At 33.3% G+C, this 24,519-nt stretch overlaps 2 protein-coding genes across 2 annotated transcripts in view; one reads left to right on the forward strand and one right to left on the reverse strand.

Annotated features, from left to right (window-relative positions):
- LOC106463627 (potassium voltage-gated channel protein Shaw-like) overlaps nucleotides 1-23,628 on the forward strand; it is a 39,311-nt gene extending 15,683 nt beyond the window's left edge. Inside the window, exon 4 of the mRNA XM_022391169.1 lies at nucleotides 21,999-23,628. Within this exon, the coding sequence (XP_022246877.1) occupies nucleotides 21,999-22,027 (29 nt within the window). The 3' untranslated portion in view covers nucleotides 22,028-23,628. The remainder of the gene's footprint in view (nucleotides 1-21,998) is intronic.
- LOC106463631 (rho GTPase-activating protein 18-like) overlaps nucleotides 7,848-24,519 on the reverse strand; it is a 37,142-nt gene continuing 20,470 nt past the window's right edge. Inside the window, exons 9-17 of the mRNA XM_022391170.1 lie at nucleotides 23,775-23,946; nucleotides 21,770-21,852; nucleotides 18,925-19,122; nucleotides 17,323-17,397; nucleotides 16,925-16,979; nucleotides 16,460-16,464; nucleotides 12,766-12,941; nucleotides 9,754-9,869; nucleotides 7,848-8,621 (exon numbers count right to left, since the gene is read on the reverse strand). Of these exons, the coding sequence (XP_022246878.1) occupies nucleotides 8,530-8,621; nucleotides 9,754-9,869; nucleotides 12,766-12,941; nucleotides 16,460-16,464; nucleotides 16,925-16,979; nucleotides 17,323-17,397; nucleotides 18,925-19,122; nucleotides 21,770-21,852; nucleotides 23,775-23,946 (972 nt within the window). The 3' untranslated portion in view covers nucleotides 7,848-8,529. The remainder of the gene's footprint in view (nucleotides 8,622-9,753; nucleotides 9,870-12,765; nucleotides 12,942-16,459; nucleotides 16,465-16,924; nucleotides 16,980-17,322; nucleotides 17,398-18,924; nucleotides 19,123-21,769; nucleotides 21,853-23,774; nucleotides 23,947-24,519) is intronic.

A 24,519-nucleotide genomic window follows, 5' to 3' on the forward strand; every position in this document is an offset into this window, starting at 1 on the left:
ACTTGACTCTTACATTACCTTTAAGCTTATTAACGTATCAATCAAATAAGTAACTTGACTCTTACATTACCATAAGGTTATTAGCGTATCAATACAGATCAGTAACTTGCTCTTACATTACCATAAGGTTATTAGCGTATCAATACAGATCAGTAACTTGCTCTTACATTACCATAAGGTTATTAATGTATCAATACAGATCAGTAACTTGCTCTTACATTACCATAAGGTTATTAATGTATCAATACAGATCAGTAACTTGCTCTTACATTACCATAAGGTTATTAGCGTATCAATACAGATCAGTAACTTGCTCTTACATTACCATAAGGTTATTAATGTATCAATGCCGATCAGTAACTTGCTCTTACATTACCATAAGCTTATTAGCGTATCAATACAGATCAGTAACTTGCTCTTACATTACCATAAGCTTATTAACGTATCAATGCCGATCAGTAACTTGCTCTTACATTACCATAAGCTTATTAGCGTATCAATACAGATAAGTAACTTGCTCTTACATTAACATAAGCTTATTAGCGTATCAAAACAGATCAGTAACTTGCTCTTACATTACCATAAGCTTATTAGTGCATCAATGCAGATCAGTAACTTGCTCTTACATTACCATAAGCTTATTAGCGTATAATTATCGAATATTGTTCAAAATCTTCTGTTTTGCAGCCTCATTGATGAGCTAGGTTGTTTGGTTAATTTTTTAAATTTCATGTAAGCCATATAACCTTAATAATATCGGGATAACATTTGTTGCATGCTTAGGATCGGTGTCCTGTTCCAATATGAATCCAACAGGTTTTATTCTTGAGAGAATTATATGATGAATAAAAATCTACCTTTCAACACTCAGATATGTAGATACCCCTGACTGAGATGCAGTCCACACTTGTATCGTCCCCCTGTGTGGTCCATTGTGGATTACCGCACTTTGACCTAGATACCACTCACTTGTTTAACATAGAACAAACTATCATTAATTTGGTCCCCAAGCATACTTACTATAGATGCTGTATATTGACCGTGCTGCCGTTACCCTCTGTGTGATAGAACAGACTATCATTAATATGGCCTCCCAGCTTGATTCTTTGTAGATATTGTTTATTAAACGTGATATCGTCTCCTCTCTGTCATCCAACAAACTGTCGTTAATTTGTAGTTGTAGTGTTTGTATTTTGTCATATAATGGTTGGACATGTTACAAAGAATCATACAAGCCTATTCAATGAGGGGGTCTAATGTAAGATTTATAGATGTTAACTATGGTTTCGGGGTTGCATTATTTTTGGTAACCTCCAATCTTTTTTAGACAGAATAATCTTTGGTTCTTTTATATATATATATTACTAATATGATTGGTCCACGAAAGTTTGGAGTTGAATGTTATTCCTATGAATTTAATTGTTTTGGAAAAGAGAATGTTAGTATCATAAAGATTTAACCCGGATTTTTTAAAAGTTTTTCTTCTTTTTACGTTTAAAACATCTGTAAAAGATGATGGCCTGCATTTTTTGAGAGTTTAAGACTATTCTCCACTTGTTGCGCCATTCTGTTATAATGTCTAAAGTAATTTGAACTTTCCGAGCAGCAGTTAGTGGGTTACATGACGAGCTCCATACATCTACGTCATCGGCATATTGTGACGCGTTTGTTGAAGGTAACTTAGGGAACGGTGTGACGTTAACAAACAAAATATATAGAAGTGGGCTAATCATTGACCCTTGGGGACCTGCTTGTGGTCTGAAAGAATTAGATATCTCATTGTTTATTTTGACTTTCGCTATCCTTTCGGATAGAAAGCTGGCTATCCAGCGGATTATTTTTGCCGGCAGCTTTAATTTAGATAACTTGTGGAGTAGTGCGTCGTGCCAGACAGATTCTAAGACCCGTTTAACATCTAAGAATGCACCTACTGCTACATGATTCCTGTTAAAGGCTTGGAATACTGACTCACTTAATCTAACTAAATGGTCAGCTGTTTGTCTGTTTCGTCTTGATGCATTCTGTATGTTAGACAGGATGTTTTCTAAATAATAAAGTATTCTTTTGGTAATAATTTGTTCCAATAGTTTCCCGATGTTATTTAAGAGACTAATGGGTCTATAGTTTGATGGGTCGTGGACATCTTTTGATTATTTTGGTATGACTCGGATTATTGCAGTTTTCCAGCAAGAAGAAGAATATTCTGAGTTAAGAGATATGTTAAATAGTGTTGTAAGGTAGTTTAGGAAATTATCAGGAAGATGTTTAATTATTAATTTATTTATTCCGTCTTCACCTGAGATACTCTTGTTTCTCAGTTGTTTAATGTTTATTTTTAGTTCGACTAGTGTTATAGGACGAGATGAAAAATAGTGTTGATCGGATGGTTTGGGTATCGAAGTTTGAGTAAACCTGGGTTGAAAGGTGTCTTCGTTCAAAGAAATGAAATTGTTTATCTTATTAAAATGAACATTATCAAAAGATGAGAGGTTGGGTGTTGTGAATGAAGATTTGAATAATTCCGCGAATAAGTTGTTTTTATCTCTGTCGGAGGTGGCATATTTATTACTGTATTTAATGTTATGGGGGTTGTTAGTTTTTGTAGTTTGGCATATAGACTTGAATTATTTCCAAAAGGTGTCTGGTTTGTTTTTGATTGATCGATAGGAATGCAGAAATTTACCCAGTTATTTTGTTGTTGTTCATGGATTAGTTTTTTGACGTTGTTTCTTTCAGCGTTAATTAAAGTCTTAATTTGTTTATCTCGAGTTGTGATAAATAATTTCCTTAAGTGGCGTCTAATACTAATGTGCTTATTTATGTATTTCGGGAGTTAATTTCTAGGATTGGATATTTTGGATGCGTTTTCTGGGTGGCACTATAGCTTTAATTGATGCTTTAATGTTTAGCGTTAGTTTTTGGGCATAATTATTTGGTCTTTCTTTGTTTGGTGTTTGATCTGTAAAGTTTAAGAATTTTTGTGATAGTTGTGCTTTAAATTTGTTCCAGTCAGTGTTTGTAAAATCATGGGTTATTGGGGGGAGGGGCAATCATTTGATTTTTGTTAACAAAAAAAATATTAAAAGAAATTGGTAGATATTCTCCTCCGATATGTTCGTTGATTTGAAGTTAGAAATGTGGGCCGAGATATTGCGTGTAACTATGGCCATGTCCAGAATGTCTTGTGTTCCGTCATAATGTGTGCGCGTATCATTAATGCATGTCAGGTTATTTATGTTAACGAAATAATTTAGAATTGTGCCGTTTCTGTTTGTTATTCTACAAAACAAAGTTCGGGTGCTCAGAGTTAAGGTCTCCTAAAATAATTACTTTTTGATGATTATTAATAATGTTTTCTAAGACATTGATGTCTGGCCTGGTTGATGGGCTCATGTATAAAGCAAGGAGGGTGGTCAATGTCGTGACCTCAATGCCCTCTCTTATTGGTACTATGAGGAATTCATTTAATGTTGTATCCGGGTAAGTTAAATTTGTGTTTCTCGTTAAGAAGGGTTTCGTTTATAATTATAATATCTGAGTCAAGGTTGCTGCAAAGCTCGTACAGTTCAAACTTCCTTGAATAGTAATACGGAAAAAGGAAACTATTTTTCCTTACTTGAAAGTCGTCCTAGAGTGTCTTCGGTCAATGCAGTCCGTCATGGAGTTCGTTTCGAGATTAAGATAGTAGTCATCAGCCGAACATATTTCCTTGTATAGCTGCGGTACTGCTTGAACAAATCCCGTGAAGCAGATCGTCAGTACATCGGCGATAAAGGCCACTAGTCGTTCTATGAAGCTTTCGTCGACTCTCCTGATGTTGGGATTTTCTGTTGTTCTATGTCGTTTGTCTATTGTCTTTTTGCTATATCTGCGTAGGATGCTATACGTGGTTGTGTCGAGGCTTGAGCTGTTGGTTGTAGTGGCTATTGTGTTTGTTTTCTAAACCGTTTTGTGGAAGGAAAAGCATATTTATAGTTATATGTCTTACCTAGTTGTTGTCCGTGTTTGAGTTCTAATACTTGCTGGAACTAAGGGCAGCGTGGTTTACCTGGCAGTTACTGCAAGTTGTGTCTGACCTCTGTCTTTCGCATTGATTGACGTGATTTAGATCTTTTGGGGACAGTAAGACTGTCTTTGATTTTATAAGTACTATACTAGTGTGTCACTTTCTGATAGGTTGTGTGATGGCCAGTCAAAGTGTAAACTGTCAACACGTGACTGCGCCCTAGTGCAATTCATTGTCCTACAATAGAGGGGAAGAAGACACATAATATTTGTACTTTATATTATTCACTGTTTCCATAATTGTTTCAAATACTGTATATATATATATATATATATACATACATAGATGTAGATATATTGTCGAAAAAGAAAGACATTTTAATATTATCGAAGGTCTTCTGCTAATTGCATTTCTTGTAAATGAATTCAATAAAAGACTGTGTTGGTTTCTCTAATATTATCTATATATCGTGAGGGAAATTCAATAACCTATAAACAGTTTATACGTTGATACCATATTGTTTTGAAACCTTAACTAATCATACTCTTACCATTAATTGGTATACATCAATTGCAACTGTTACAAACGAACGGTCATAATTTATTACTTGGGTTCTTTACCAACGCTATTCCCCTAAACAAAAGTTCATGCTGCAATGTTTAGATTACAAAACAAACATTGTTCCTATAAGAAAGTTCTCAGAAGAATGTTTAGATAATTCAACAAAAACTGTTATTATAAACAAAGATTCATATTACATTGTTTAGATAACAAAAACAAACATTGCTCCTATAAGAAAGTTCTCAGAAGAATGTTTAGATAATTCAACAAAAACTGTTATTATAAACAAAGGTTCATATTACATTGTTTAGATAACAAAACAAACACAAGTAACCTAACAAAAGTCCATACTGTATATTATTCAACTAACACTGTTCGTAAATAGTCATATATTTTATAGGTTGTTCAACAAGCAATGTTCTCACAAACAAAGGTTCATACCACATTATTTAGATTATTCAATAAACACTATTCGTATAAACAAAAGTTCATACCACATTATTTAGGTTATTCAATAAACACTGTTCGTCTAAACAAAAGTTCATACCACATTATTTAGGTTATTCAATAAACACTGTTCGTATGAACAAAAGTTCATACCACATTATTTAGATTATTCAATAAACACTATTCGTATAAACAAAAGTTCATACCACATTATTTAGGTTATTCAATAAACACTATTCGTATAAACAAAAGTTCATACCACATTATTTAGGTTATTCAATAAACACTATTCGTATAAACAAAGGTTCATACAACATTATTTAGGTTATTCAATAAACACTGTTCGTATGAACAAAAGTTCATACCACATTATTTAGATTATTCAATAAACACTATTCGTATGAACAAAGGTTCATACCACATTATTTAGATTATTCAATAAACACTGTTCGTATAAACAAAGGTTCATACCACATTATTTAGGTTATTCAATAAACACTATTCGTATAAACAAAGGTTCATACCACACTATCTAGGTTATTCAATAAACACTATTCGTATAAGCAGAAGTTCATACCACACTATCTAGGTTATTCAATAAACACTGTTCGTATAAACAAAAGTTCATACCACATTATCTAGGTTATTCAATAAACACGATTCGAATGAACAAAGGTTCATACCACATTATTTAGGTTATTCAATAAACACTGTTCGTCTAAACAAAAGTTCATACCACATTATTTAGGTTATTCAATAAACACTGTTCGTCTAAACAAAAGTTCATACCACATTATTTAGGTTATTTAGTAAACACTGTTCGTATAAAAAAAATCACATACTTCATACTTACATTCTTTATTTAACAAGCATTGTTCCCATAAAACGTGCATACTACATTGTTTCAATCCTTTGTCGAATTCTGTTCAAATAAACAAACTGCACCCATAAACCAACTTTTTAAACCACATAGATTAGATTCTTCACTTAAACATATTTCCATAAAAGGTTTAAAATGCAGTGGTTGTGTTCTTTAACTGTGTATTTCACATTAAGTTATTAAACAGTTCCTGTAAATAAAGTTTCACTTTTTGAATTATTAAACACATTACTTTGTTGTACATTCTTCACGTAAAAGAAAACACTCTGACTGAAGTTGATAAGTAGTTGTATAAGATGATTGGTGGAAATTATAATCATTATTGTTGCAAATCATTTTAGTTTAGTATCTTATTGTGTCTTTGGACGAAATTCTAATAGTAATGGTTTTTTGTTTGTAGGACAGCATATTTAAAAGTCACCTCTAGGTTACGATATGTTTGCATCTTTTTATAACTATCAAAACCTGACTTTTAATTACCTGATTGCGTCATTTAGTGATCAAAAGCTGACGTTTAGTTACCCGATTGTGTCATTTGATGGTCAAAAGCTGACGTTTAATTACCCGATTGTGTTATTTAGTGATAAAAAACTGATGTTTAGTTACCTGATTGTGTCATTTAGTGATCAAATGCTGACGTTTAATTACCCGATTGTATCATTTGGGGATCAAAAGCTGACGTTTAATTACCCGATTGTGTAATTTAGTGATCAAAAGTGGACTGTATTGTATATTATAGCAATGAAACGTTAATCTTTCGTTACCTTTCTTGTAATCAAAAGTTGCCCTTTTTTATTTGAATTGCATATTTTTTGAAATAAATGTTCGATTTTTGTTACATTTTTCAATCTTTTGACAATCAAGAAGTTGACTCTCTGTCACTTTTGTTCTTTTGCTATCAGAACTTGCCCCTTTGTCATCTCTTTGCATAAGTTGGCCTTTGATTACCTGTTTTAACTTTTTTGTATTGAAAGCTGGTCATTTGTTACCTGTTTGCATATTGTTACTTTTTCCATGAAAATTCGACCTTTTGTTAGATGTTTGATTGAAGTTTAAGATTAGTTGTGTGAGATGATTACTGAAGTCACTTGGATTGAGTTTGATGTGTAGTGGCGTGAGTTGATTACTGAAGCAACTTGGATTGATGTTGATGCGTGGTGGCCTAAGTTGATCACTAAAGCCACTTGGATTGAGTTTGATGTCTACTGGTGTGAGTTGATTACTAAAACAAATTGGATTGAGTTTGATGTGTAGTGGCGTGAGTTGATTATTGAAACCACTTGAATTGATGTTGATGCGTGGTGCCGTAAGGTGATTACAGAATTCACTTGGATTGAAGTTGATATTTAGTGGTGTGAGCTGATTACTGAAGCCACTTGGATTGAGTTTGATGTCTAGTGGTGTGAGTTCATTACTGAATCCACTTGGATTGATGTTGATGCGTGGTGGTATGAGTTGATTAATGAAACCATTTGAATTGAAATTGATGTGTGGTGTTGTGAAGCCTTTTGAATAAATAATTATTTTGCTATTTATTTATCATCAAGTAATTAAACTAGCCAGCTCTTTACTTATCAGCATTTATTCAAACTAGCTAGTTCTTTACTTATCAACACTTTATTTCAAGTAATATGTTTTCTAGTATAACAATATTTTCCTTGCGTTGGAAATATAGATTTTACTATATTCTTTTCTTAGAAAATCGACTGAACTTAATGACGCAGTGAATTTATCTATTTTATATATGACTCTGATTTCCTTTAATGACATATATATATATATATATATTATGCCTCTTATAAAAGAAGAACGACGAAGTCAAGGAACTAGTTAATATCCGTCTTTCTTGTACAGTTTTCAAGCACCAACGTCGCAAGTGCCAATGACAAAATCAAGATACTGATAAATATCCAAACGCCATTTTTACAATTTTCAATCAAACACAAAAAAATCCTCTGATACAATTAAGAGACTATTTAATTAATATCCAACGTGCTTACAGCATCTCAGACAAATACATGGAAGTCGCGAATATCAATGATATAATCAATAGACTAGTTAATTAATATCCAACGTGTTTACAGTTTTCAATCAAATACATACAAATTCTGGATATCAATGATACAATCAATAAACTAGTTAATTAATATCCAACGTGCTTACAGCATCTCAGACAAATACATGGAAGTTGTGAATATCAATAATATAATCAATAGACTAGTTAACGTCCGAGGTGTTTTTTACAGTTTTTCAGTAAACCACAAACTTCGTGAGTATGAATGACACCTTTGTTTGAGTGTATTTTCAGAAGCTTGATTCTAAAACGATTTCAATTCAACTTTTTAAGTAGGTACTAAATATAAAACAATTACGTACTAAAATTTTCTACAAAAATCAATTAATCAACTTCATTCATAAAAAGAATAACAACTTAATTTGTTTTCACGATCTTCCTTTAAAATACTCTAAAACACAATAGATAAAAAATTCATTTTGTAACAATAATTCTGTGATGACGACGTAAACAAGAGTCTGTTCAATTTTCATTTCAAGTTGATACACCACCTAAGCCCCTTTTCGCTTACGAAGTAATGTGAAGCTCGTTTTTCACATTGATTGTATGATGAAAAATGTATTACCAATGGCAACATCGAAGTTCCCATCCAGCAGAGGGGTTTTCTACATGTATAGCGAGCGCGAAGGCTTCGTTTCTTAGTCGACGCTCACCTGTTGAACATAAAACAGGGATACTATAGAGACAGTGAAGTGTTAAATTCCTTCAATAACTACGTATTTATACCAAACACCTAATTTACTTTATAATACATGTGCAACATGGTCTCACATATAAATAATGGATCCTATAAACCAACTATATCACTTGAAGAATCCTATATATCAAATTCAACTCCAGATTGATCCCACAAACAACTAAAATTCCAGATGGATCCTATATACCAAATATATCTCCCAATTCTTCCCAAACATCTATAATCCCAGATTGATTCTGCTTAACAAATATAGCTCTTGATGGATCCTATCTACCAATATAACTCTTGATCGATCCCATCTGTTAATATAGCTCTTGACGGATCTCATCTACCAATATAACTCTTGATCGATCCCACCTACTAGTATAACCATATTAATGAATTCCATCTACTAATATAACTCTTAATCGATCCCACCTACCAAAGATAACTCTTGATCGATCCCATCTGTTAATATAGCTCTTGACGGATCCCACTTACCAAGTATACCTTCTGGTGAATCCCATCCACTAATATAATTCCTGATGGATCACCACCTAAAAAATATAACCCTTTATGGATCTCACCTACCAAAATACCTTTGATGAATCTCACCTTCCAAATATAGCTTTTGATGTATCTCGTCTACTAATATAACTCCTGATAGATTACACCTACCAAATATAACTCTTGATGGATCCCACTTACCAAGTATACCTTCTGGTGAATCCCATCTACTAATACAACTCCTGATCGATTACACCCACTAATATAACTGGTGTATCCAATGTACTAAATATAAGTCTCGGCTTATTTCGCATAAATACGTATACATTTATACTAGGTATTTGGTGTTGTCAACCTGAACAGAATATGGATAGCACTTTGATAACTGTTTTTATTTTTAAACTTAAAGTTAACTCTATAATTCAAATAAAAATGACTCTTGTGATGATATAGCTGTAAAATCTGAGAAATGTGGTGGAATAAATTATAGAAACAAGCAAAAATGAAGTGATCACTATATCTTTTAACTGGCAGAACTAAATTGTGCACAATGGGTATTTTTAATCATCCTAACATATTCAACTTAGAAAAGATGCTCTTACCAATGTTCCCACCAATTTCATGCAAAGAATGTGTCTTCAGAAAAGTAGCAGCATCTGTATTCGTTTGTGTACAAGTTTGAGTTGGATTAAACACAGGTACAACATCATACGTCATTCTGTAAACCAAAGAAGATCAATACCACGTTACTGTATTTTATCTAAAGATTTATCACAATAAAGCATTTTAAATGTGCATCAAGCTTTTATTCAGACAATACTTTATCAAAATGAACACCATCTTAGCCCATAGGTACAATACAGGTTACATCGTTTCACGTCAATTATAATTTACTATTATGTACCAAAGTGCACAATATGTGTTACTTTTTATGAAAAATATTATTTACGAAAGCTTACATCATTTAATTGGTTTATTCATCATAAGTACGGTAGTACTTATAGTAGGGATGGGGCGATACACAATACATGCAATACAAACCATTTACTCATATACACCTTTCAAAATCAAATAATATATCTTCAAAAGTATATGAGAAACAACCTTAGATGATAAATAACCCACGAACAAAATTACAAGTCATAAAACTACTTGAGAAAGTCAGCAGAAGAGATACAAAAAATTCACAAAACCACAAATTTCTCACTGACTAACTGACATTTTTGAACGCTTCTAGCTCTGTAACAACAGATTTACCATAGTTATAAGTACACCAAATAGAACAATAGCCCATGAACTAGGTGCTAGTGCTAGTTTTTATATACTAAACATCACACACACACACACACACACACATATCATTATTTGCATGTATCATAATATTATGGTGCACACCCACACGGATGACATACAAACAATATGTCATCACAAACGAACGAATGATGCATAAAATCTTGTCACGTTGTACGAAAAAAGTGCATGAATAAGTGTAGGAATGGGTGCAACAGAAACTGAGGAAACAAGGTAGGAATGGGCATGATGTAAAACTTTTTCTATACAACCTCACTAGGGGGCGTGTCCAACATCTGATCAATGCCTACTTCTTTTCTTTTGTCTTCGTGATATTATACAACTTTTGGGTACATACAAACGTGTATCTATGATTCTTCTACTTTTGTAGAATACAAGAATACACCTGGCTTATTGTATAAAGAATAGAAAAAATAAATGAAGTAGGTAGAAGCGTCACTAGGCACTGGCACACGGGGCCGATGCCCCGAATCCCCAGTTGGTATCTTGAAAAATCGGAATAGAGAACCATGATCGATATCATAATGAATCGCCGAAAATGTCCGCGCCTATGAGCCCGAGCCCTGAATCTTTTAAAAACCTAGCGACGCCTCTGGAAGTAGGCATAAGCCAAATGTTGGACACGCCCCTTTGTGAGGTTGCACAGAGGAAGTTGTATTACACCATGCTCATTACTTTTTTGTTTCTTCACTTTTTGTTGCACCATTTCTACACTTTCAATTTGTTTAAATATTTTTTCTACTGGTATTCATTTATTATTGCAAAAACAGAGATATTTTGCTACGCGTCTTGACTACATTTGTCTGAGCCATTATCGGGTAAAGTATTATCCGAATAAATTATAAATAAGGGTTTGACCAATATAGTTGAAACGTGTAGCAAAATATTTTTGGTTCTTGCATTAATACATAATTGGGTTTAAATGGTATAATTGTTTTACCAATACATCACATTAATTGGTTTTCATGAAGAATATTATTTATTGAGGTCTACCTAACAGTCGTTGTTTTTCTACGACCTTATTTCATGTTGAGGTAATAAGAATATCCTATTACCAACTTTAATACTTCAGGAGGTAACATACATCTTGCTTTGTGAATCTGATCCTCCAGGAGATAAGAAACATCTATCTTCTCACTCTATAATACTTTCCGAGTTAAAAATGTCTTTGAAATCAGACTATAATACATCAGGAGATAACAAAAGTTTCATCATGATTAGAATACTCCTATAGACAAGCATAACCTCTCCTGCTTGATTATAATACTGAAGAAGGTAACAATTTTTTTCCCTTCATGACTATACTACTCCAGGTATTAAATAACATTTCTTAAATACGATATTCCAGGAAGTAATAAACTGTACTTCTCTTAGGTATTAGAAATATATATATATCCATATCTCATTATAATACTTGGGAAGGGAAAATTACATCAATTCTCCTTGAATAAAAAACATAGTTGTGTTCCTACGTATAACAATCCAGGAGATGAACAACCTCTTCTTTCTTGACTTTAATTCTCCTTAAGTATAAATCATATTCATAATACTTCAGAAGGCAACCAGCATCTTCTCTATCTAACTTATATTATCCAACAGGTAACAAACATCTCACCTATCTTACTATAATGTTTCAATAATCATCTCATCTTTCTTGGACTAAAATACATCAGGTTGTAAGAAACATCTCCTTCATGAATATAATTACCCTGGAGGTAACACAATCTTCCATATTTGGTAACGAGCATGTCCTCTTCCTGACTAAAATACTGCAGGATGTAATAGTGCATTATCCCTTCATAATTATAATACTGGAACAGGTAAGAAACGTCTCTTTTCTCTGACTATAATAATCCTGAAGTTAACCAAAAAATTTTTCCTTGACCTTAGTTCTTATGTTTTTTTGAAATTTCTTCTCTTTCTGATAATATTGTTCCAGGAGGTAAAAACCATCTCCCATAAGTAATATAGTTAGATATGGAAGATGTTTGTTACCTCCTAGAGTAATATAGTTAGATATGGAAGATGTTTGTTACCTCCTAGAGTAATATAGTTAGATATGGAAGATGTTTGTTACCTCCTAGAGTAATATAGTTAGATATGGAAGATGTTTGTTACCTCCTAGAGTAATATAGTTAGACTAGGAGGTAACAAACATATCCCTTACTGACTTTGATGATCCTTGAGGTAACATGCAGCTGCTATCCTGACTATAATATTACTGCAGGAGTTAACAAACATGTTTAGTATATATCGCTCATTCTCGTATTTCAAGTAACTTTATGTAACAAATCCTTTCTTACCTTTGAGAATAACCGTCTTTATTAGCAATGTTCTGTGAAGAGAAAATCACATCAAGATGTTGAGCCGCTGTATAGGTCACATCGCTAACCCTAGTATTAACGTCAATATTTACAGAGAAAGGTTGGGAATTAAACTGTCGGGGTTTTATTACTATCTCGGCCTTGGTGATGTTCGACTAGAGGATACATTAGAGATTAGTTATTTTAACCGAAATATTATTAAACAAATAAAACATACTTCAATACATTATTATATATTTTCGAGCTTTTCCTGATTCAGTAACTTAAGATTCAGTTGTATGACTATAGATAATACTTTTAAACCATAGAGAAAAGAGACATTTCACTGGTAATATTATCTTTTTATCAATTATGCATTTTACTTCAGCGATAGCGAGCTTGTATTTATATTACATTCTTCACCTTTAAGACGTTTTACAAGTCTTTGAAGTTCTTTACAGAGGATATGTTTATTTACACTAAACTATTAATATCACACATGTTATCCATTGTTCTGATTTTAGGCCTAGCGAATGGTAGCACCGATCCTTTCTTTGCTAAACTGGACAACAAATTCCCTAAAAAGTGGTGGATTGGTCATATAAAGTTGCCTGCACTCTCATTTGACTTGAAAAGGGAGACTGGCTCATGGAGATGTCTCCACTGACATCCAGCATGTATGAGATGCTCTTGAGAGATAACATACATACTACTCCCAGACACTAAAGATGACCTGGAAACGGCTTTTCTGATGAAATGGTTGATCTAACGTGTACGTGATTTTGGAAGGCGCTCCATGAAACCTGATAATCTAATGATTTCAGAAGGCACTCCATGAAACCTGATAACCATAACCTAATAATTTTGGAAGGCGCTCCATGAAACCTGATAACCTAATAATTTTGGGAGGTGCTCCATGAAACCTGATAACCTAATGATTTTGGAAGGTGCTCCATGAAACCTAATAACCTAATGATTTTGGAAGGCGCACCTTCCTTTACATAGCCTTTTATCCTGGTGGCTTTGAAAGGAGTAAATTAAGAATTAATGGGGGTGTGAGGAGTGAAAGTTGGTATTTAAAAAAATACTTCTCAAAAATGATATGTGTATATACGATAGTCTACCCAAACAACGTGAGAAATGTATATTTTGGGTTTAAATAGGGAAAGTTGATGGCAATACATTGATTAACAGCGTAAAGAAAATATATCTGTAAGTACGATAGTCTGCTGTGACAATCATTGTGAGCTTGTAAACAATACCACCTGTCTTGATTTCTGAACCTACAGTCACCTTACGATAACCAAAGGAAACAATTCCAGCTGCCTTAAGTTCTTTGTCAAACGCATTTTAATCCAATCAACCTGCCCAAGGATATATTTTTATCAAAGTAATAAAATTTTGATACACTCCCAGTAATCTAAGTTTTTCTTTCAAGTAATGTAAGTTTAGAAACACGTCCAAATGTTGAATTTGTGTCAAGCACACAGTTTGGTTTAATTAGGGATAGTTTGGAGCTACATCACACTGTGCATACTTATTTAGACAGCATGAAATATGCGATAGCCATTGTAAAATTAAAAACCCAAATCAAAGTGTATACTTGTTGTTTTTTTGTCATCGTTAATAGCATGTACGTTTCATTATTAATCTTCTTTATCACTAGATACTAACTAGCTGTTTTTGTACGTTTCGACTTCCATTTTGAGGGAGGTCACGAGAAGGACTAAAAATGTAAAAACATCAGAAATGCCAGACTAGCTCTTTACACCTCTCCTATCACCTTCTCTAACACTGTGAAATTCTTAGGCGTCACACTAAATTGTAGTTTCACCTGTAGCTCCCATATCATAGAAATCTCTAAAAAAACACACCAGCCAGAATAACATACCTGATGAAAATGAGCCACAACGTACACAGATGCAAGACAACCATTGTTCTATACATATACATAATCCTTCATCAGAGCCATTATGGAAATGCCTGCATGATAACATGTAACATAAAAACACAACAGCTCACAGCATTACAACATAACCGCATGATTGGTATATCACCTCCCTACCTACACTGTTATGTTGAAAAACACTCTGACTTATCTTCTATAGAAAATAGGTTAATTAATCACGCAATCAAATACTGCAAAAACCACTTACGTCTCTCTTCTCCAATATTGCCCCCGATCATGGAGAAAATACCTATCCCTATATAATTTTATCCTCCGAGATAATATTACATCTTAACTATTATATCTAAGTAATTTATTTTCTAAGTACTTCACGTAGTCTTCATCTGGTCGGTCCCACCCTGTGAAAGTGGGCACTCCCGTTTCCACACACACATAATTTCAAGGCGTTGGACCTGTAGATCCCTGCTAGCCCCTGTTCAGGACCGTTTGTTGCAGTTTTGTAACAATTTCTCGTCTTCTTCGCTCTTTAGACTACTAGGATTCGCCTAGCCTTCACTTTGTCAGCCTTTGTCAACAATCACGCAATATATTAAAAACAATAATATCGTTAAATACGGCCTAACCACTTGCGGAGCGAAGAAGGACTAGATAATCCCTGACGCTAAATAGTTTGAGTTGTTTTGCAACTCGGGCTAATTTTCCATCCGAATACCTGTCAGTTTATGTTCTGTTTGAGAAAAACTGTTTCTGTGGTGGTATTCTTAGTATAGAGACTAATGTATTATCTACTCGTCTAGAATTTCTTCCATTGGAAGAACTAACTTATTTGAATGCCTTCAAGAGAGGTATACAGGTTTTCCTGAATGATATACTAAGTTGAGTGAGTGTGTTATCAATTAAGTGAATCTAGAAGGCTTCTTTTACCTTTCTTTTTCTCCTGTACGGTTCATATTCCATTATTTCACTATTATTGTATGGCTTCTTCTCTTGTATAATGGGTTATTGCAGAAAGATTACAGACTCTCCTATTTCTGGCTCTTGAATTCTACCTTTTTTGGTATTTTAGTCTCTCTTGTGGAGTCCACATTCGCAATGAATGTTGTAAATTGTGTTTTTGCTCTACATGTACTATCTGTGAACTTATTGCATATTGTTTGTTTTCAGCGCAAAGCTGCACAAGAGACTATCTGCACTGTGCTCAACGCAGAGATTTAATACTGAATTTTGCGTAATAGACACTGAAGCCTGCCGTTGAACCATTTGGAGGGAGCAGTATAAAATACCATTATATTTACTTTATGTTAAGCACAAAGCTACTTAATGGGCTCTATGTGCTGTGCCCACCACGGGTATCGAAACCCGGTTTTTAGCGTTATAAGTTCGCAGACTTACAACAGTGCCACCGGGGGACAAAATCACATTAGAATAAATCAACATCAGATATAAGCTCCATTATTTGAATATGTTTAGTGATAAACATATATAATATTTTACTAAGCCTCTCTTTATTTAAATTAGCCCTAAAAACCAATGTAACGTTACTATTCGGTTCGTCACAAATCTGAACTGTACATTAATTGCCTGCTTAATGAACGTGTTAAATAAGTGGCTAGAAAAGGTTGGCGACTAGTTTCTTTGTTGTAATAAATATTTAATATTTTTGTATTCTTTCTAAAATATGTTTTTGTTCTCATACATCTTGATTGTGAAATTTTAACAATATTAAATTCTCCTATTTGAAACGGTTTCTATAACACGCTAATGGTGCATTTTATAAGATAACACTTGTTGTGTGATATGATAATTTAAAATAACAGTTACATAATATCAATAATAATAAATAAACAGTTTTATTAAATTTATTAAGAAAATAAAAAAATATGTTTGTGACAATACTATATTGTTTATATAACCCAAAAATACTCATCCTTTAGAAATACAATAATATTAAATCAGTAAATCATACATTACTTTCACACATAGGCTAAATCATAGGCAATTCGTTAACACCAACCAAGATGGTGATGCACACACAAATACATACCTAGATACACACATATGTATATACACATACATACATACCTATAATATATATATATATAAATACTTTAAGAACTTTCACTGTTATAAGTGTTGCTGCAATCAAATGTATAATATGTAATTAGTTTTGTTAACTGCTTGTATTTCTCCACGCTACATATCATAGGAGCTATTGTTGACCAATAAGAAAAAGAAACAGTATTGACCTTACTTGTTCTATTATTTCGTAGAAATCTACTCGTATTTTCTTTCTCAGTTTCTTTTTCTGCAGATAAAAATAATTATATTCATAATGTACATCATATATGGCTTTAAAATATGTAAAGCAAATAATTTCAGATAGACATGTAAATATTGTATTCCTTTTTTCCTGGACAAGATGATAATCTTTTTTTTATCACAGGTTATTTTTTATGGAAGTTGTAGCTATTAAAAGTATTCAATCTCCAATGTTATGTTATTTTTTGAATATTAGGATTTTACCACTAAAAACACTTCTATTTGTTAAACAATTGATAAAATGTCTAGTTGAAACATTCTCATTGCATTTCGATGTCCATAATTATTTCTATCAAAATATCAATGCATTATTTTACAAAATAACTTACTAATTTATGGTCAGTTTTCTTTAAGGCTTCGTATTCGTTATTCTTTCGGACTTGTTTTAACAAGCAAATTGGGATCTGAAAACAGAATTGGTTAATAGATAGACTCAGTAACACTTCTTTGTGCTACACAGAAAAAAAGTGACAATAAAAAATAAGTAATTGACGTTAAAATATAATTAGTAAATTATATAAATAAATAATATAATATTAGGAACATATCACATAAAGTACGAATCTTTACAGAGGATTCATTACTTTACATTAAAACGAATTTGAATATGTCACGTGACAACACAGCCTGTATGAAGTCGCTGTGAGACGGATGCATCATAACTAAATATCGACATTTATCGCGTTACATCCGTATTGTGCAAATTGATGATTTTTGGATAGGGTATGCATCAGCTCTTCCCAAAACACTAGTACAGCCTTATCACATATTTGTGATCTGATTGGGGAATTAAAGTTTCGGAGGAAGGGATATTAATTGTACTTAATAACAATGGAAAACAAAGGAATATGAATCAACTTGGGAACCACAACTATCCGGGAAAAAAAGGCTTGTAACAAGTCGTACCAGGTGTGGTAAGTAAAGTGTGACGTCTTGTAACAGGTGAGAAACTACAAACACAAAGGTCAGTAGCTAAAGCCGTCCACGTATCTCACATAATCAAGATGGCTCTCAATCTGGAAAAGCGACACAAGTGACGTGTACACAAGCTGCTTCCACGACATATTTGTTCAACCATCGCATACTTCAAGCAGCTGAAGAGTGAAGTGGATATCCATACAGAAACATGCCGGTGAAATCGCGCGCTTATGGGTTTCTGCGCAGTCAGATTATTGAAGCGGGCAATTGAAAACAATCGTTCTTGTACACTAGATCAATTATAGAAAGACTTCGTGGAGGAGCGTTGTGCTTTGGACATGACAGCCTTACAAAGGAGCTATTTGGAATGGAAATTACTCTGCATGGTTATAATAATGATGCGCAATCGTCAGATAGAGCATGCCGAACGAGGCAGCATAAAAAGTTACCACGTAGTGAGGTCTCAGTATCGTTTTAATATAACCTAGTCTTTCTCACTGAAATTTGTTATGTATGAAACTTCAAACTGAAATTTTCTCCAGTACATAATCCATATATTTCTTGGTAGGCGTTAGCCGAATTTGTTAAAATGAAACACACACACACACACACACACATATATATATATATATGTATATATTTGTGAATCACTAGTAATCATAATGAGCTATCTGTGCTCTACCCACCGCGGGCATCGCAACCAGATTTTTAACGGTATAAACTCTCAGACTTACCGCTGAGCCACCTGATGTAGATAGTTCCTATTAGTAATATTATCACAGAAACATTTTGGTTTATTAACATAAAGCATTAATTTATCAGAATTATTAATGTGTACTTTCTTTCCAATTCAGTTTGTAAATTTTACACCATAGCATGAAAAGCAGTTAATAAGGTTATTAATAAAACATGTCATAAAATAATTACAATCAAAATATTTGGTTTTATTATATGTTATAAATATAAAAAATAGCATGAAATATTTAATTTAAAGCAAAAATTATTTAATTTACCGTCCACAAAATGTCCCTGTATTTGATCAACATTTCCGTCACCCTGCACGTTATGGTAGCCACATGAAGTTCCGATTGTAAGTCGCCTTTTGGAGGAGGAGGAAACAGGTTTGGTGCTACTATCATAGCGATATTCCGAAGATTCATCTTATTCTTGTCTTCATTTGCTGCTAACTGTGCCAGAAAAGTGACAAGAGCCTAAACAAGAAAAATATGTATCTCTAAAAACCAATTATTTATAAAAAACATAGGCTATGTCGAGTATCTATGGTATTGTTGGATGAGATTATGTGGGATGTTGGCGACATTGTTGAATGAAATTAGTTTCCTTTCGTTTCTTTACAACGTTACATTTCTTCTGATACAAAGCTAACTGCTGGTGTACATTATATTTATTAACAGTAGTTTTGCATTAATAAATAATAAAATTTTTAGATACACAATAAAAGTTATTCCCTGTCCATTTTATCTGTCTCTTCCTTCTTTTCCTTATTTCAGCCATATTCCATATCAGAAAATTTAGTGTGAATTTAAATTTGGTAATGTACATCTGGATATTCTCTAGAGTTCATATTTTTATCGTAGCTTTGAATATACGAAAACGATAGACTTTCAAACTTTTCAGTAATTGCAATTTATTCACAGTAAAGCTTTTATAAGGACTGCATTTTAACTGTTTCTCGCTAACTAAAGTTATTTTTAACTCTCCATTGGTGAAGATAGTAAACCAAAAGCTTCTAACTATATTTAGTACATATTTATGGCAGTAAAGAATTCAGTCGTATCCAGTATGTATTCACATAAGATAATTGCTGTCCAGTATGTATTCACATAAGATAATTGCTGTCCAGTATGTATTCACATAAGATAACTGCTGTCCAGTATGTATTCACATAAGATAATTGCTGTCCAGTAGCTTACATATACTTATTTCGCAGGTTAACCAGATAACCAATTTGTTCTCTTCCGTAATTTAGCAGGTGGACTTATATCATAAGCAAGTATTTTGGCGAGTGGTCAACAGTCGCTTATTTCACGTACTTGTTGGGTAAGTACTTGACCAGACTATGAAAGAGAGAAAGATAGATACTCGACTAATCTGTGATAGGGAGATACTTTGTCAGCCTAATAAGGTACTTAGGTTCTTGAACAACCTGAGATGTAGAAACTGTTGACCAACCTATATTGTAGAGGATCTTGACCAACTCATAATGTAGATACTCTTGACCAGCCTATAATGTACATGCTCTTGACCAGTCCATAATTGGGAGTCACTTGACAAGTCTGTGGTGGAAAGACTTTTGACCAATTCATGATGGGCAGATATTTGCACTTTATGTGATGCAAAATCCAAATGCTCACTTTTTGACAAAGAAGATCTTGATTGGTCAGTGGTAGGAATGTACTTAACTAGTCTATGATATGATGGGAGGAACATGATCAGACCATGTCTGTGATGAAGATCCATTTGATCACTTTATGACAAGGAATATCTTGATTAGTTTGTAGTAGGAAGGTACTTAACTAGTCTATAATATGATGGGAGGTACATGATCAGACCATGTCTGTGATGAAGATCCATTTGATCACTTTATAACAAGGAAGATCTTGATTAGTCAGTGGTAGGAAGGTACTTAACCAGTCTATGATATGATGTGAGGTACATGATCAGACCATGTCTGTGATAAAGATCCATTTGATCACTTTATAACAAGGAATATCTTGATTAGTTTGTAGTAGGAAGGTACTTAACTAGTCTATGATATGATGGGAGGTACATGATCAGTCGATGTCTGAGATAAAGATTCACTTGATCACTTTATAACAAAAGAATATCTTGATTAGTTCGTGGTAGGAAGGTACTTAACCAGTCTGTGATATGATGGGAGGTACATGATCAGTCGATGTCTGTGATAAAGATCCACTTGATCACTTTATGACAAGGAATATCTTGATTAGTTCGTGGTAGGAAGGTACTTAACAAGTCTATGATGTGATTGGAGGTACATGATCAGTCCATGAAAATGAATCTATTATCAAGATATAATAATAGTAGAACCAGCTTTACAATTGGCATCCATAATATATATTAATTTTGTAGTTTTGTCATTCTTAGGTTTAAATGGAATATATATACTTATTTTGAATATCAAATTATTTTAATGTGAATTTTGTTTATTATCTTTTATTGAGTTAGACTTATTTGAGCTTTATAACATATTGTATCAAGATAACTGTCATGTTAATCTGATACTTTGCTGGTTATGAAGAGCAAGAAATTCAGCCTTGTATATTAGATGGGTCTTAATATAAAGAACACACATTTTCTTTCCAGAAACACAAATATTCTGAGAAATTTGACATTACTTATCTTTTTGTGTGTGTAATATCAAGTTTATATTTTCTTAACTCCTGTTGAATCTTGATTCTTCGGTTAACATTATTATTACTGCCTTGTAAATCATTAAAGGTTAAATTAAAATAACAACATAAAACGTTTTCTTGTCGAAGCGGGCATTCAGACCTGATTATCAATAACTAACTCCAAATTGATTGTCAAACATGGAATCTCTAATAAACAAAATATACGTTGTTTATCACTCAACAAAGAAAATTCATATCGTTGTAGTAAAGTTGTCAGTTTCTAAAACTCTTCACCTTTATTTATAAAAACAGTAAAGTAAAATATTAGTCTACACTCTCCTAGCATTAGTTCTAAAGTTATACTTAAATTTTATATTTATGACAGATAAGTTATTTTCATTTCTGAACGTACTTGATATTGTCACACATTATAATAAATGCTTTAATTTATTTGATTATTTACCAAATGACGTAAACTTACAAGTAAAGTTTCTTGGTGAGCTTCTGGTAACAGTAATACCAAAAGGTTTAACGTCTGTAGTTGTTTAACGGTTTCTTGGATATCTGTAAACAAAAATCCTGCATTACAGACAAATAGTTTTCAGGCTTTGTATTTCAAAATATCTAGGTCAATAAAGAAATAAACTCTTGTTCTAATCAGATTATTGTTCAGACTTTTTAAAAAAATATAACCTTTGCAATACAAGTAGTTACCCCGGAAGTTCAGATGTGCCGCTAGAGGGCGCTACACGTGTGTCGTACTCGGGGGGAAGGAGATGATGCCATCAAAGACGATGACGTCATAGTTCCACAAAATGACACCAGAGGACGTGTTTGTTAGGAACGCGTTGCTAGGCTGCCATGAGAAGCGACCATGACGTCATAATTCCACGAAGTGTCACCAGAGGGGGCGTTGTTATGCCGCCATGACAGGCAGCCATGACGGACAATTACGTAATAGTTCCATGATACATTCCAGCGGACACTACGAACTCGGGTACTGGACAATGATGGATGGATAAACATCAAGGCATTCATTTATTATTTTTAGTTGTAGCAAAATGAACTAGTACAGATATTAAAATATGCAAAATATTGGTTTTAAATCTAGACATTGATGATGTAATCACAAGTGGAAGTATAGTGTCTGCCTTTGTAAAACTCATTTAAGATAAAACTATAAAAGTATCATGTGTAAAATGAAATATTTTGTCTTGCATATTAAATAAGCGCCGAAAGTCGTTGAAATAATCTCTTGATTTATAATTAAAGAGTCAAACAGTAAGTTTAATCATTTCATGATATCATCCTTTTAAGATGATTTAACTATAAATGGTCAGGAAATTTAATTAACTAGTAATTTAGTGTTTATACCGACTCTATTAATTATAGTCATGTTGTTCAAATTTGTGCTGGCCTTACTTCCTGGAACTATGACGTCATCGTTATCCCCTTCTCCATCCCTGAGTTCGACACATGTGTAGCACCCTCTAGTGGCGTGTCTGAACTCCTGGGGTAACTACTGATACACTAATAAGTCTAATAATACATTGAATTATATCAGTCTTATCACAAGAGAGAAAACCCGGCATTCAATAATTTCAATAAGATTGTACATAATTTACATACAGGTAGAACAAAGGAACCAACGTAGTTAAAACAAAGCTAGCGACATCTGTACAGTAACACGTTAATAATTATTCCAACTATTTAAAAGAATTATGTAAAACTGACACCCAATGTTAACATATGAATTAGCAAGAAAAAAGAAAGGCTAATTTTTAAACACGTTACGGCTATACAGTAATCAGTTTGTTTTTTTGGTTTGTAGTTAAGCACAAAGCTACACAAAGGGCTATCTGTGCTCTGCCCACCACGGATATCGAAACCAGGTTTCTAGTGTTGTAAGTCCGCAGACATACCGCTGTGCCACTGGGGGGCGCAGTAATCAGACACACACACTTCACCATATTCCAACTTTTTTTGCCCAGCTTTCAGTTTGTGGCATCTTATTAGATGTCGTTTTCTTTTTAGTATTTCAAATTATATTTCTTGTTCCTCCTTTATTTTGACGAAATCTAGGAAATTCTTTGTCTTACAAGTTAATTTTCCTTTCCATCCTTAATTCTAAAATAGTTGAGAAAATTATCCTTCTTGCTTCACTGTGTAATGTAAATTTAAACTGTATCAAAACTTGTTAGATTTTAAGTTACATGTATGTAGAGTTCTTAAGACAAAGTCAATAAAGATGTTAGAGAAAAAACGCAATAAAAACATTCGTCATTCCTTTAAAAATACTTTTACAAATTTCATGCTTATTTTCCTTCTCCATAAGATGACTAGGAGTTCCTTCTATACAAAAGAAGTTTTTCGCGGTAGAATCATTCAGACTCCATTAGAATAATGAAAACCAAACTTCTATTACAACTTGTGTGTTTACATAAACAATAAACATGACTAGAAATGTATTTTATTAATTGACTTACGCTGTATTTGTAGAAAGGCGTTCATGTATTTGTTGGTGAGAAGAGGTTCCGGAAGGCCCCGGATGAACTGTTTCAACAAACTGGCTACCTCGTGTGGAGAACAGCTGTGTAAAATATTGTCAACTAAATTTGGAGAAGTATAGAAACTAGCCTCAATTTCCTTCTTCAGTACCTTAAATAAAAACAAATATCACTTAAAAGAAGAAGTGATTGTGATATCTGTACAAAACAACTGCATTGAACCCAATGCTAATAGGCTAACACATTATGTAACCTTTAACCCTGTACATGATCCTTCTATCACGCTAATAGACATACCCACCCAGAAATGTGACCTTTAACCCTGCACATGATGCTTCTATCATGTTAATAGACATCGTCACTTATAAATGTGATCTTCAATCCTGCACATGATGCCTCTATGACGTTAATAGACATCACCACCCAAAAATGTGAACTTTAATCCCGTACATGCTCCTTCTATCACGCTAATAGGCATCGCCATCCGTAGATGTGACCTTTAACCCTGCACATGATGCCTCTATGACGTTAATAGACATCACCACCCAGAAATGTGACTTTTAACCCTGTACCATAAAATAATAGAACTGGATACACTATGTCCAATGTTGGGTGAGTTTAACATAAACGTATTATTCAAAGGACCTAATGAGACTAGATGGTATAAAATAGTGCTTCGTCACAAAATAACTTGATCACAACATCTAAAGATAACTCCACAACT

Source organism: Limulus polyphemus, unplaced genomic scaffold (assembly GCF_000517525.1).
Source record: "Limulus polyphemus unplaced genomic scaffold, Limulus_polyphemus-2.1.2 Scaffold1449, whole genome shotgun sequence".
In the NCBI taxonomy this organism is placed as follows: Eukaryota; Metazoa; Arthropoda; class Merostomata; order Xiphosura; family Limulidae; genus Limulus; species Limulus polyphemus.